This window comes from Eriocheir sinensis, chromosome 13 (assembly GCF_024679095.1).
Source record: "Eriocheir sinensis breed Jianghai 21 chromosome 13, ASM2467909v1, whole genome shotgun sequence".
In the NCBI taxonomy this organism is placed as follows: domain Eukaryota; kingdom Metazoa; phylum Arthropoda; class Malacostraca; order Decapoda; family Varunidae; genus Eriocheir; species Eriocheir sinensis.
Window position 1 is genome coordinate 5,603,226 of NC_066521.1, and position 15,516 is coordinate 5,618,741.

General features: G+C 46.0%; 1 protein-coding gene across 1 annotated transcript; it reads right to left on the reverse strand.

The window, feature by feature from the left end:
- Positions 1-7,445: 7,445 nt before the first annotated feature.
- Positions 7,446-14,911, reverse strand: LOC126997914 (trypsin-1-like). Its single transcript, XM_050859134.1, has 4 exons — positions 14,796-14,911; positions 10,785-10,986; positions 8,788-9,082; positions 7,446-7,777 (listed from the first exon to the last, which is right to left on the reverse strand). The coding sequence occupies exons 1-4, from the start codon at positions 14,839-14,841 to the stop codon at positions 7,523-7,525; spliced, it is 798 nt and encodes a 265-aa protein (XP_050715091.1). The 5' UTR covers positions 14,842-14,911; the 3' UTR covers positions 7,446-7,522.
- Between the last annotated feature and the right edge of the window lie 605 nt (positions 14,912-15,516).

The window sequence follows — 15,516 nt, forward strand, 5'->3', positions numbered from 1 at the left end:
CACCACCACCACCACCACCACAGACCCACCATCATTACCACCACCACCCCCACCACAGAACAACCATCATTACCACCACCACCACCACCACCACAGACCCACCATCATTACCACCACCACCACCACAGACCCACCATCATTACCACCACCACCACCACCACCATCACCACAGACCCACCATCATTACCACCACCACCACCACCACCACCATCACCACAGACCCACCATCATTACCACCACCACCACCACCACCACAGACCCACCATCATTACCACCACCACCACCACCACCACCACAGACCCACCATCATTACCACCACCACCACCACCACAGACCCACCATCATTACCACCACCACCACCACCACCACAGACCCACCATCATTACCACCACCACCACCACCACCACAGACCCACCATCATTACCACCACCACCACCACCACCACAGACCCACCATCATTACCACCACCACCACCACCACCACAGGCCCACCATCATTACCACCACCACCACCACCACCACCACCACCACCATCACCACAGACCCAACATCATTACCACCACCACCACCACCACCACCACCACCACCACAGACCCACCATCATTACCACCACCACCACCACCACCACCACCACCACAGACCCACCATCATTACCACCACCACCACCACCACCACAGACCCACCATCATTACCACCACCACCACCACCACCACCACAGACCCACCATCATTACCACCACCACCACCACCACAGACCCACCATCATTACCACCACCACCACCACCACCACCACCACCACCACAGACCCACCATCATTACCACCACCACCACCACCACCACCACAGACCCACCATCATTACCACCACCACCACCACCACCACAGACCATCATTACCACCACCACCACCACCACAGACCCACCATCATTACCACCACCACCACCACCACAGTACCATCATCATTACCACCACCACCACCACCACCACAGACCCACCATCATTACCACCACCACCACCACCACCACAGACCCACCATCATTACCACCACCACCACCACCACAGACCCACCATCATTACCACCACCACCACCACCACCACAGACCCACCATCATTACCACCACCACCACCACCACCACAGACCCACCATCATTACCACCACCACCACCACCACCACAGACCCACCATCATTACCACCACCACCACCACCACCACCACCACAGACCCACCATCATTACCACCACCACCACCACCACCACAGACCCACCATCATTACCACCACCACCACCACCACCACAGACCCACCATCATTACCACCACCACCACCACCACAGACCCACCATCATTACCACCACCACCACAGACCCACCATCATTACCACCACCACCACAGACCCACCATCATTACCACCACCACCACCACCACCACAGACCCACCATCATTACCACCACCACCACCACCACCACACCACCACCAGCATAACCACCACCACCACCACAGGCACACCATCATTACCACCACCACCACCACCACAGACCACCATCATTACCACCACCACCACCACAGACACACCATCATTACCACCACCACCACCACCACCACCACCACCACCACCACAGACCCACCATCATTACCACCACCACCACCACCACAGGCCCACCATCATTACCACCACCACCACCACCACAGACCCACCATCATTACCACCACCACCACCACAGGCCACCATCATTACCACCACCACCACCACATCACCACCATCATTACCACCATCATCACCACCACCACCCACCATCACCACCACCACCACCACCATCACCACAAAATCATCATCATCGTTACCACCACCATCACCACCACACCATAACCACCATCATAACCACAACCACCACCACCACATCACCACCACCACCACCACCACCACCATCACAGCACTACCATCATTACCACCTCCACCATCACAGCCACAGCACTACCATCATCACCACCATCATCACCACATCACCACCATCATAAGCCACCATCATCACCACAGCACCACCATCATTACCACCATCATCACCACAGCACCACCATCATTACCACCACCATCACCATCACGAGGACAGTAAAAGCGGCATTTCCTGCGGATGTAAATGGAACAATACTACATACGCTAAGGCTGCCCCCCCCCCCCCTCCCTTCCCTTTTCAGCCCTTTCTCTCTCTTCCTTACTTCTTCCCATCCTTCGCTTCTTTTTTCCCTCCTCTAATATTCCACGTTCCACTTCGTTTCCGCCCACAACCACCCCTGGGTGCCTTTCTCCGTCCTCTCTCTCTCTCTCCCCGCCCTTACTTGAGCTTAAAAAAATAGCCTCATCTTCTTTCCTCTATCTTTTCCCTTCTATTCCCTTTTCTGTTTTTTCCTTCCTTAAACCCTAACACGCCCCACCACCATTTTGCACCCTATTCCTCTCTCCACCTCTCCCCTCCCTGCGTCTCGTATAGTATATGGGCTCAGCGATGACAGCAGTATTAGAGTATTCACAAAAAATCGGTAATATATTATATGAAGTTCATCCTTAGCACTCTTACAGATGCCAGCAACCTCAAATTGAGAACCGCTGTGTTAGTGTGACCCTTCCATACGGCACATAAAATTATTCACGCGGGTATGTCACGTCGTACGCCTGGTGGTTCTTTCAATATTAAAATCAGTAAAAACAAGTAAAAACAAGCAAACAAAAAGACAGACGACATATGTCAAAATGATTCGCCTCTTTACCGCCCAACTTAAGATCATGTGTTAGTTGTTTGACCCTTCCATGTGCGTCACTATTATTCATGCTGGTCTTTTATGTTGTATGCCTGGTGGTTTTTTTTTTAACAAACAAACCTCAGACAAAAGACATATATGACAAAATGACTCGCCTCTCTCATCTGAGGTGTGAGGTCAGTAGGTATGGGTGTGCCAGCCTTGCGTGTTCACTCACACACACATAGGCTACACGCAGACGTAAGATACACACACAGACAGAATATGACGTTAACAAGTCTGTGTACACGTTAAGATCACAGGCGCTACACAGAAACGCAGCGAGACAGACAAACTGAAGATAATGTGAAAGAGATCTATGTGTGCACCGCCACGTAGCCGGTTGATGCACACACCGGTATGCACATGGACGCGTACACACAGAAGCACTCACACAGTACAAACGCTCATGCCTCAGCCGGGACCGGAGCGGAACTGACGAACTTATAATTAAATAGCTAGAGTCCGGGACTGTATTCGGGTGCTGTCGTCGGCAATTTGTCTCGTATGAATTTATTTGTGTAGGAGGATGAAGAAAGAATGTGTTGGCCTGAAGGCCATATTCTCAAACTTTTCGGCGTTTAAGCACATACATTCGACAAGACTTTCGAGGTGGTTGTGGTGGGCATTTCCATGGGTAGTTTTGTGACCCCGATGTCAATTTGACAAAGCTCCTGTACTATGAACGTTAAAACAAAATCATAAGAACCCGATTGATCTCCTTTCCGGCCTTTGCTATTAGTTGATGTGGGAGGCGAAAGAGTTCAAGAATACCGACCTAAGTAAACAACCACATCCCGGTGTGGTGTCATCTGTCATCCGGTATCCTAAGACATCCCATCCTTAATTTCGCATCGCGGAACCCAATCTTTACTATCACAGAGTAACTAAGTGAAGCATCTAAGTGTAAAAAAGTACCACGGAGGTCCTAAAAAGCGAAGCAAAGTTGAATAGGTCACAAGAAGAAGAAGAGTGATTGTTGATATCCTAGTTATATACATACATATACGTCATCATTTGCTTTCATAATATAAATAAACTTGGGTGGGACAGATCCCGACAAGCAGTCGACAAAAGACACAGTACCGTGTCGAAATTCATGTATGTATTCAGGATGGGATGTCTCACGACACCACACTGGGACTGTACTCTGTTACAGCCTTTTGTTGTTGTTTTATTTTATTTTCCATTATTTTCACAACAGAGGAAGAAAACCTTTAGAAGATATTGTCTGTACCGACATTCAAATTCGTACTTCATAAAACACAAGAAAATGAAAAGTAGCAGTTTATCAGACACACACCAATCCTCGTCGACAGACCGACTCGGTCGGCTCGGCTGACGTCACCCGATAGAGTCGGTCTGTCGGCACCCTGCTATACGGGCCGCTATAAATTGGCAAAGGCCCATGCTCCACTCTTTTTAGGAGGGAGCAATCCTTAATTAAACAACAATAGTTTATAGTTCATAAATCCCAACATAAGTTTTCTCTATGGAACTAAAAAGTAAACATTTCAACATTATCCTTCGGGAAGAAATTTCTAAAAGACATACCGTAAGAAAGAACCGAGGTACACTTTCCCAGTTTCATGTCTCAGTCTTACAAAGTGGAAAAAAACACGCATAGAGCCCATCTACTCGCACTAGTCTAATGAGTAATAATCTGTAGTCCATTCTTATCATAAATCATCCATACCATCCCTTGTCTCTTGTCTTCTACGCCAGGTTCTTGTTGATCCAGTTCACAAAGCATGACAAAGGGAGAAAGAAAAGCAGTAGGCTAGTAGTGGTGGTAAGCCAATGGAGACCCTTTATTTATTTCCTGTTCTGAGCAGCTATGCCTTCCCTCGTTTTTTTCGTTTTTTTACGTCGCGGCCTATTGCATCGTTAGGCTTTTTACTGGTGGGGCCTGATGGTCGGCCCAGCCCGTTGTGGCACAGGCGGATGTTTATAGTGGCGCCATCTTGTTTTGGCTCATACTGCCCCCCGAAACTCATCTTTGAGCCTCTCTTTAGAGAGGTAATCTAGAGTCCGGGATGATAGGTGGTATTCAGCAAGATCTAAATAAAGAGAGGTCAACCCACACGCGGCTTAGGTGACGTCAATAGAGCTTCTGGGAGGAGCCTCCTCTCGCTCTCTCTTTCTCCCTCCACAGGGTATAAAAAAGCTGAGCGAGTAGGCAAAGGCCCATTCCCCCTTTTTAGGGGGTAAATCCTAAAAGAAGAAGAAGAAGGCAGCCCCATCAGTCACATCAAGACAGTTGACCTGACAGTGACACCTGCCTCCGCTCGCTGCCGTCTTTCGCCCGCTCAAGCTAAATTCATTCTCTCTCTCTCTCTCTCTCTCTCTATTGTATATGTGCGCGCGCGTGTGTGTACACACACTCACACAGAATTTGGCAGGGGCAAGGGAGAGAAGGGCGGAGAGCGAAGACCTCCCTTTCTTTAGACCTTGGTCTTCAGGTCAGCATGTGGGTTGACTTAGGCCACTCGGCGGTGACTGAAAAACCCCAGCTGTGTGGCGGCCAGGATTCGAACCCGCGTCCCTCCTGGAGCTCCAGGACGCGGCGCCGGCACGCTAACCACTCAGCCACCGTCTCTCTTATTGTCAAAGCCTGTACGCCATGTTTTTTGTAGATCAAAATTATGATGTAATCTATCTTGATTTTAGTAAAGCGTTTGACAAAGTTCCTCACCAACGACTGTTGCTTAAATTACAGGCTCACGGAGTAGAGGGTAAAGTTTTGAACTGGGTCAAGGCGTGGCTTAGCAATAGGAAGCAAAGAGTGCAAATCAATGGTAAAAGATCTGACTGGGGATGTGTTACGAGTGGGGTCCCACAAGGTTCGGTATTAGGTCCACTTTTGTTTATTATTTATATCAATGACTTAGACACAGGAATTAGTAGTGATGTTAGTAAATTTGCAGATGATACCAAGATCGGTAGAGTAATTGAGTCGGATCAGGACGCTAGTATTCTCCAAGGTGAACTCAACAGATTATATGACTGGGCGGATAAATGGCAGATGGAGTTCAATGTAGGGAAGTGCAGTATTCTGAGTGTAGGTAGGAACAACCCTCACATAACTATTGCTTAAATGACACTCTCATAAGTAGGTCTGGGTGCTAGAGGGATTTAGGGTCTTAGTGAGCTCTGATCTCCGTCCAAGGGCACAATGCATTCAAGCTAGAAATCGAGCTAATAGGGTACTGGGATTTATTTCAAGGAGCGTAAGCAACAGAAGCCCCGAAGTCTTCCTCAAACTATATTTAGCATTAGTTAGACCTCATCTTGACTATGCGGTTCAGTTCTGGTCACCCTACTATAGAATGGATATCAAAATGTTAGAATCGGTGCAGAGGAGGATGACTAAGATGATTCAGGGGTTGAGAAACTTGCCATACGAGGAAAGACTCAAACAGTTAAACTTGCATTCTCTAGAAAGGCGAAGGGTGCGTGGAGACATGATCGAGGTTTATAAATGGATGAAGGGCTTTAATAAGGGAGACATTCATAAGGTTTTGTTGGTAAGAGAACCGGGTAGGACACGAAGTAATGGGTTTAAACTGGATAAATTCAGATTCAACAGGGACATAGGCAAAAATTGGTTTACTAACAGGGTGGTGGATGAGTGGAATAGGCTTAACAGTCATGTGGTGAGTGCCAATACAATTGTCACATTCAAAAATAGACTAGATAAATTCATGGACAGCGATATTAGGTGGGATTAGATACACGGGAGCTTAGGGTCAAAGGAGCTGCCTCGTACAGGCCTACCGGCCTCTTGCAGACTCCTGCGTTCTTATGTTCTTATGTTCTTATCCCAGAGAGTGAGACAGAAAAAAAAAAGAGAACCAGTGGTAATAATGGTAGAATACCTTTATTTGTCTTCTTTCCTGAACCCGAAATGCCTGTCCTCGTCTCCTCTTAACGCCTTTATGCCAAGTTTTTCTTGTTGATCCAACCCAAAGAGTAAGATAGTAAAAAAGAGAGACAGTAGTAGTAATGGTAGGCTAATTGCGAGTTAACACTGGGAGCGATGCTACGCTGCGCACGCTATGAAGGCGACATAAGCACGCGATACTTCCTGTGTGTGTGTCTTCACACTGGAAACGGTGTCAACTATGCTACGTTTTGAGATGTTCCATCCAACGACTGTCCTTCCTGTTCACATCCTTGTAGTCTTCTGTAGACATATCATGTAGGCATATACGAGTATTTCCGTAATTCCTCTATTAACTGCTCTATTGCGTCCAGGAAGCCTGTGCTTGCCTCCATTAAACAGTATCTCACATGCTTGGAGTAGCACGTGGCAGAGTGCTGACAACTTACTCAATCAGTTGCCAAGCAGTGAATAGTGCAGAGGTTACCCCTAAAGCGCTCTACTGCGCATGCGTGAGATGAAGTATGTCCTAGAAATATCGCGGAGGCGGCGATGAGGAAAGCGATGCAAACGATGTCGCTGACACCACTCGAATTGCTTCGTATCCGGTGTGAACAGTCTCACTAAAAAGTAACAGAAGCGTTTGAAAGCCACGTGGCGGCGTAGCACACGTAACGTAGCATCGCTGCCGGTGTGAAGAGGCCTTTAATCAACTCTTGTCCTGAACCCAATATGCCAAAGAGTAAGATAAAGAAAAATATAACCAGTAGTAGGAATAATGGGTTAATAAAGTATCTTTATTTGTCTCTTGTCCTAAACCAGCTATGCCTTCCCTCCTCTTGCCTTAAGACCTTTACAAATGGTTGTTGATCCAGTCCACAAAGTAGGCGACCTCTGTGTACACGCCGGGGTAGTTGGGGCGCGCACAGCCGTAGCCCCAGGAGACGATGCCATATTGGGTGCCGTTAGCGAAGAGAGGGCCACCGGAGTCTCCTTGGCACGCGTCCTTTCCGCCCTCAGGCAAGCCCGCGCAGATCATGTGGTCGGCGATGTCCGTGACGCCGTAGGAGACCCGGCAGTCGGTGTCACTCACGACGGGGACCTCCACCTACGGGATGTATCAATGAGTGATGTGTGATGGGGCGGTGCTGTGGAAGTGTCGTTATGAGACGAGGGGTGTGCCGATGTGGAGGTGATGCGGTGGTGATGTTTAGGTGCAAGACCACTTTTAAAAATGGATACCACCTGGAGCACAAAACACACCTAACCCTTCTTAACTTACCTTCATAATCTCATACTCGTTGAGACAAAAAAAAATCATCTCAAGAACACCTAAAATCACACCTCACCTTCCTCGGGACACCCTATAACAGCTTCGATTACAAAAACTCCCGAAGCTTTTCAGCTCCTCTAAACTCACCTTTATAACACCCAAATTGGAAAGACAGTGGTTGAATGGTCAAGATGCAGGCTCGGCTTCCAGGAGGATCCAGGTTCAAGTATCGCCCACAGCTACAAGCTGACAGTTTTCAGTCCTCGCCGAGTGACCTAACACTGCCCACATGCTGCCCTGATGACCACCTATCAACTCGGACTCTAGATTACTCTCTAAAGCGGATAAAAAATGAGCTCCAGGGGTCAGCATGAGTCAAGCAAGATGACGCCACTATAAAACACTTGCTTGTGCCATAATAAGCTGGACCCGACCAGAATGCAACATCAAGAATCCCCAGCGACGCCGTATGCTCATGTAAAAAAGAAATTAAGACCTAAAAAACCCTCTTCAATAACACAACACTGAAAAACTCAGCTTTATACAATCTAAATCTTCTTGAAACAAATAACCTACCTAGAAGTACTCCAAACCCTCACAAATGACCTTCAGAATATCCTCCCATAACAAACATTATTGGGGCACGAAAACTCACCTTGAAGCAATCCAAACACTTTCAACTCCCCTTCAAGATGTTAAACAGGAAGATAAAGAAGGGGGGAATGAAAATGAAGATAAAGGGAATGAAAGTGGAACAGTACGAACAACAGTTTTGATCGTCAGTTAAATCAAACATAATTCCACCAAGTAACTCCCACTTCAAGTACGTCAAGCGTTAAACTCACCTTCCTCAGAATATCCGGTATTGAACCTCCCTCTACAGTCGTGCCCCAGCCAGTAGTGAGAACCAACTCCCCTCCCTCCAGCAGCTCCATTTGTTCAGGGAGGTCGATGGGCTGAACAGTATCGGAGTAGATAATGGTGGCGAGGAGACGCAAGACTCCCACGTCGTTGGTAAAGGTTTGGCCGTCGTAGTGCTCGTGTATGGTCAGGTCGGTGGCCACAATCACCTGCTCGGTCCCAGTCTCCACGCTAAGGTCATACTCACCAAGGACGGCGAACATGCTCCCTGGGTTGACTCTGGTGGGATGGGAAGGGTTCGTGAGTTTGGTGGTGCTGCTTAGGGCGAGGGGTTCGTATTGTTACTGTAATTGATAGTAGTAGTAGTAGTAGTAGTAGTAGTAGTAGTAGTAGTAGTAGTAGTAGTAGTAGTAGTAGTAGTAGAAGTAATAGTAACAGTAGCTGCAGTAGTAGTAGTAGTAGTAGTAGTAGTGTCTTATTTGTCATAATGATTCATGTATTCCCTTCGTCCCTTCCTTCTTTCCTCGTCTCTTTTTCTCTAACACAGACACTCCACACCTTTACCCTTTCTATTCCTTTCCTATCCTATGCATGGTGCATAGGTGCCCTTTCCTCCTCTTTCTTTCTTTTCAACTCTCTCTTCCTTCATTCACGATGTGCTGTCTCTCCACTCTCCTTCACCCCCACACACTGTCCTCTCCTACCCTAAGCCCTCCTTACTCACCCTTCACCCACTCTCGCTCCCATACGTCATTGTACTACCTTTTTCTACCCAAAGACCTTTCTCACTCTTCACCTTCTCTCTCTCTCTCCCCTGTCACTGTACCCTTTCCTACCCAAAGAGCCCTCAGTATAGCTACACAACCTTCACCCTCTCTCTTCCCTCGCCACTGTATCCCTTCCTACCCTAAGGCCCCTCATTATTCTCACCCTTCACCCACTGATCTCTAATACAACTGGATTGGCCTTCTCTGTACCTACTAGCCAGGTAGGAACCTTGAAACCCGCAGTCGCCATCTTTAAATTCCCACGGGCCAAATGAACGAATGATAAAGTTTACCTAAAAAGACCACAAAAATATTATCTGCGTGTAACATTTCTTTTGGTTGCCCATTCAAAAATTATCCATTTTGTTTAGTTTTTAAGAGAAAACAAAACAATTTAATGGGTAGCTAAAGCATATTACACTAACTAGTTAATTCCACGTAAATATTATTTTTTTCTTTCCTTCTTGTAAATTGTAACATTTATTGTTTTTCAATCCAATGAAAACAAGGTCGATTGCATTTGTCATTGACACAAAAACTTCAACGTGGCCAACACTACGATTGTTTCACTCAAATTAATAAGTCGCAATTACGTTTGTTTAGTTATCCATTAAACAGATTTGTTTTTTGTTTTAATTCTTATTTTTAGAATATGAAAAGGCTTTTTAATGGGTAACCAAAACAAATGTTGCACGCTGACAATATTTTCGTTTTTTTTTTTTTGTAAATTCTACCATTTGTTCTTTCCCAATCCAGTGATATAGTACTTTGAAACAAACCATATGTCATATATGCTATATAGAAGATGTAACAGTCAAATAACGCGAAAAAGCGTTGTTTTGAGCGACATATGGAGACAGGTAATGAGTGTTTGTTTTTACATAAACGAATAAAAAGCTAGTAGTTAAGGCATTGAAAACTCAATAAATTCCTAAGGGGGTGCCTTATCACGTCCTACTGCCACTCGTTGCGTTGATGCCGGAATTTTTATATAAATACCTCGCCCGTGGGAATTTAAAGATGGCGGCTGTGGGCTTCAGAATTTGCATGGAGTTAGCCAATCTAGTTTTATTACTAGAGATCAGTGCCTTCACCTCCTCTCCCGCCATCCCCCTCCCCTTCACCCACTCTCCCCTCGTCACTGTGCCCTTTCCTTCTCACCTCTCACTATATTCACCCTTCGCCCCCTCTCTCCCTCCTCACCCCTCACTCACCCCTTGATACAATGGGCTGCCGTAAGGACATGGTGCTCGTCAATGATGGATCCTCCACAGATGTGAGACCGCCCGAAGAGGCCATCCTTCTGCAGCGACACCTGGAAAGGGAACTCTCCGGGCTCGGCTTCCACGCCCCCGACGACCCTGGGCAGCTGCGGGAGTGATTTGGTCTTCCACAGCCACGGGAAAGACGGGAACCCTGGGGGAGGAGGGACACAGGGGTTATTGGTGAGGGACGGAGTATCAAGAATGGGATGAAGGACACACAGAGGGGTTCCTTGTGGGGGAGGGAGTATACAGAAGAGAAGGAATGACACAGAAGGGTTAAAGAAAGGGATGAAGGACACACGAGGGTTATATGTGAGGGACGAAGTAATGGTGGGGGTATGAGGTTGCTTGTGTGAGTTGCGGGGTTATTTAGGGAGTTGAATGAGAGGGTTGGAAGGTTCTGATCATGAGTGTTAGGTGTGATGAGGGTGGCGGTGGTGGTAGTGAGGTCATGAGTGAGGTAGATTGCATTGTTATGTCTAAAGAGGACAATGGCAGTAGTGATGGCGATGAGGGTGATGTACGTGTTGGTGGGTGTGCTTGTATGAGTGTTTATGATTCAGAAAAGCAGTGGTGGTGATGGTGATGGTGCTGTGTGGTGATGTCATGGATGAGGTAGAGGAAGGTTTCTGTCTTAGATCTGTTTAAGGGGGACAGTAGTGGTGGTGATGGCGATGTGTGATGAGGTCACAGGTGCAGTGGTTAGCACACCAAACAAGGTGACGGAGATGAGCACCAAGGCCACACGCAGCTACAGCACATGCGTATGGGTGAGGAAGAATGAAGGTTTACGCTCAAAAGGAAAGATGATGGTGGGTGTGGCGAGGTTATGGATGGCGTAGAATGAAGGTTTATGTTTATAGGGAACAGTGGTGAAGGGGGTGGGTATCAAGGAGGTTATGGGGGTCCCATGTTGAGGTAAGTAAAGGGAGACAGTGTTGAGGTAGTTAAAGGGGACAGTGTTGAGGTAATTAAAGGGGACAGTGTTGAGGTAATTAAAGGGAGACAGTGTTGAGGTAATTAAAGGGGACAGTGTTGAGGTAATTAAAGGGGACAGTGTTGAGGTAATTAAAGGGGACAGTGTTGAGGTAATTAAAGGGAGACAGTGTTGAGGTAGTTAAAGGGGACAGTGTTGAGGTAATTAAAGGGGACAGTGTTGAGGTAATTAAAGGGAGACAGTGTTGAGGTAATTAAAGGGGACAGTGTTGAGGTAATTAAAGGGGACAGTGTTGAGGTAATTAAAGGGGACAGTGTTGAGGTAATTAAAGGGGACAGTGTTGAGGTAATTAAAGGGGACAGTGTTGAGGTAATTAAAGGGGACAGTGTTGAGGTAATTAAAGGGAGACAGTGTTGAGGTAATTAAAGGGGACAGTGTTGAGGTAATTAAAGGGAACAGTGTTGAGGTAGTTAAAGGGGACAGTGTTGAGGTAAGAAGGAGACAGTGTTGAGGTATTTAAAGGGGACAGTGTTGAGGTAGCTAAAGGGGACAGTGTTGAGGTAGTTAAAGGGGACAGTGTTGAGGTAGTTAAAGGGGACAGTGTTGAGGTAATTAAAGGGGACAGTGTTGAGGTAATTAAAGGGGACAGTGTTGAGGTAATTAAAGGGGACAGTGTTGAGGTAAGTAAAGGGAGACAGTGTTGAGGTAGTTAAAGGGGACAGTGTTGAGGTAATTAAAGGGGACAGTGTTGAGGTAATTAAAGGGGACAGTGTTGAGGTAATTAAAGGGGACAGTGTTGAGGTAAGTAAAGGGAGACAGTGTTGAGGTAATTAAAGGGGACAGTGTTGAGGTAATTAAAGGGAACAGTGTTGAGGTAATTAAAGGGACAGTGTTGAGGTAATTAAAGGGACAGTGTTGAGGTATTTAAAGGGGACAGTGTTGAGGTAATTAAAGGGAGACAGTGTTGAGGTAATTAAAGGGGACAGTGTTGAGGTAATTAAAGGGGACAGTGTTGAGGTAAGTAAAGGGAGACAGTGTTGAGGTAGTTAAAGGGGACAGTGTTGAGGTAAGTAAAGGGAGACAGTGTTGAGGTAGTTAAAGGGGACAGTGTTGAGGTAATTAAAGGGGACAGTGTTGAGGTAATTAAAGGGGACAGTGTTGAGGTAATTAAAGGGAGACAGTGTGTAGGTAATTAAAGGGGACAGTGTTGAGGTAATTAAAGGGAGACAGTGTTGAGGTAATTAAAGGGGACAGTGTTGAGGTAATTAAAGGGAGACAGTGTGTAGGTAATTAAAGGGGACAGTGTTGAGGTAATTAAAGGGGACAGTGTTGAGGTAATTAAAGGGGACAGTGTTGAGGTAATTAAAGGGAGACAGTGTTGAGGTAATTAAAGGGAGACAGTGTTGAGGTAATTAAAGGGGACAGTGTTGAGGTAATTAAAGGGGACAGTGTTGAGGTAATTAAAGGGAGACAGTGTTGAGGTAATTAAAGGGAGACAGTGTTGAGGTAATTAAAGGGGACAGTATTGAGGTAATTAAAGGGGACAGTGTTGAGGTAATTAAAGGGGACAGTGTTGAGGTAATTAAAGGGGACAGTGTTGAGGTAATTAATGGGGACAGTTTTGAGGTAATTAAAGGGGACAGTGTTGAGGTAATTAAAGGGGACAGTGTTGAGGTAATTAAAGGGAGACAGTGTTGAGGTAATTAAAGGTAAAAGTGTAGAGGTAATTAATGGGGACAGTGTTGAGGTAATTAAAGGAGACAGTGTTGAGGTAATTAAAAGGGACAGTGTTGAGGTATTTAAAGGGACAGTGTTGAGGTAATTAAAGGGGACAGTGTTGAGGTAATTAAAGGGGACAGTATTGAGGTAATTAAAGGGGACAGTGTTGAGGTAATTAAAGGGAGACAGTGTTGAGGTAATTAAAGGGGACAGTGTTGAGGTAATTAAAGGGGACAGTATTGAGGTAATTAAAGGGGACAGTGTTGAGGTAATTAAAGGGAGACAGTGTTGAGGTAATTAAAGGGGACAGTGTTGAGGTAATTAAAGGGGACAGTGTTGAGGTAATTAAAGGGGACAGTGTTGAGGTAATTAAAGGGGACAGTGTTGAGGTAATTAAAGGGGACAGTGTTGAGGTAGTTAAAGGGGACAGTGTTGAGGTAATTAAAGGGGACAGTGTTGAGGTAGTTAAAGGGGACAGTGTTGAGGTAGTTAAAGGGACAGTATTGAGGTAATTAAAGGGACAGTGTTGAGGTAATTAAAGGAGACAGTGTTGAGGTAATTAAAGGGACAGTGTTTAGGTAATTAAAGGGGACAGTGTTGAGGTAATTAAAGGGACAGTGTTGAGGTAATTAAAGGGGACAGTATTGAGGTAAAAGGGACAGTGTTGAGGTAATTAACGGTGACAGTGTTGAGGTAATTAAAGGGGACAGTGTTGAGGTAATTAAAGGAGACAGTGTTGAGGTAATTAAAGGGACAGTGTTGAGGTAATTAAACGGGACAGTGTTGAGGTAATTAAAGGGACAGTGTTGAGGTAATTAAAGGGACAGTGTTGAGGTAATTAAAGGGACATAGTTGAGGTAATTAAAGGGGACAGTGTTGAGGTAATTAAAGGGGACAGTATTGAGGTAATTAAAGGGGACAGTGTTGAGGTAATTAAAGGGGACAGTGTTGAGGTAATTAAAGGGGACAGTATTGAGGTAAGTAAAGGGGACAGTGTTGAGGTAATTAAAGGGAGACAGTGTTGAGGTAATTAAAGGGGACAGTGTTGAGGTAATTAAAGGGGACAGTATTGAGGTAATTAAAGGGGACAGTGTTGAGGTAATTAAAGGGGACAGTGTTGAGGTAATTAAAGGGGACAGTGTTGAGGTAATTAAAGGGGACAGTGTTGAGGTAATTAAAGGGGACAGTGTTGAGGTAATTAAAGGGGACAGTATTGAGGTAATTAAAGGGGACAGTGTTGAGGTGGTTAAAGGGGACAGTGTTGAGGTAGTTAAGGGAGCTAGTGTATAGGCGGGGCAGCTCACCGACAGCCAGGGAGAGGGTCGCAGCAAGGAGACACAGACGCAGCATAGTTACAGTGGAGGGACGTGGAGGTGCTGTGGCTATTTATCTAGATGATATGCCCTCCCCCCCCTTTCTCCTTCCCCTTCTCCTCCTTTCCTCGTGTTCTCTCTTCCCTTCTATCTACTTTCTCATCTTCGATTTTCCTTGCATATGTCTTTTCGTTCTGCTGTTAGTTGTTATTCCTCTCTCTTCCTTATTTTTTCTTTCCTCCTCCATCCCCCCTTCCTTCTTTCTCCATTTCTCTCTCCCATTTTCCCTTTCTCATGTCTTTTCGTTCTGCTGTTAGTTGTTATTCCTCTCTCTTCCTTATTTTTCCTTTCCTCCCCCATCCCCCCTTCCTTCTTTCTCCATTTCTCTCTCCCATTTTCCCTTTCTAATGTCTTTTCGTTCTCTTATTAGTTTTTATTTATCTCCCTCATCCACTTTTCCTCTTCCTCCCTCTCCTCCTTCTCCCTCTTCTCCTCTTTCTTCTCTTCCTCTTCCCATTCGACCTTTCTGTCTTTTCTCTCTTCGTTTTACTATTAGCTCTTTTCTCTCTTCTTCTTTTCCCATTCCTGTCACTTCTCCTTCTCCTCCTCTCCCTCCCATATTCTCTCTCCTCTACCACAATTCAATCTTTCCTTCCCTTCATTCTTTTCTTATTTTATTAACTCTCTCTCTCTCTCTCTCTCTCTCTCTCCC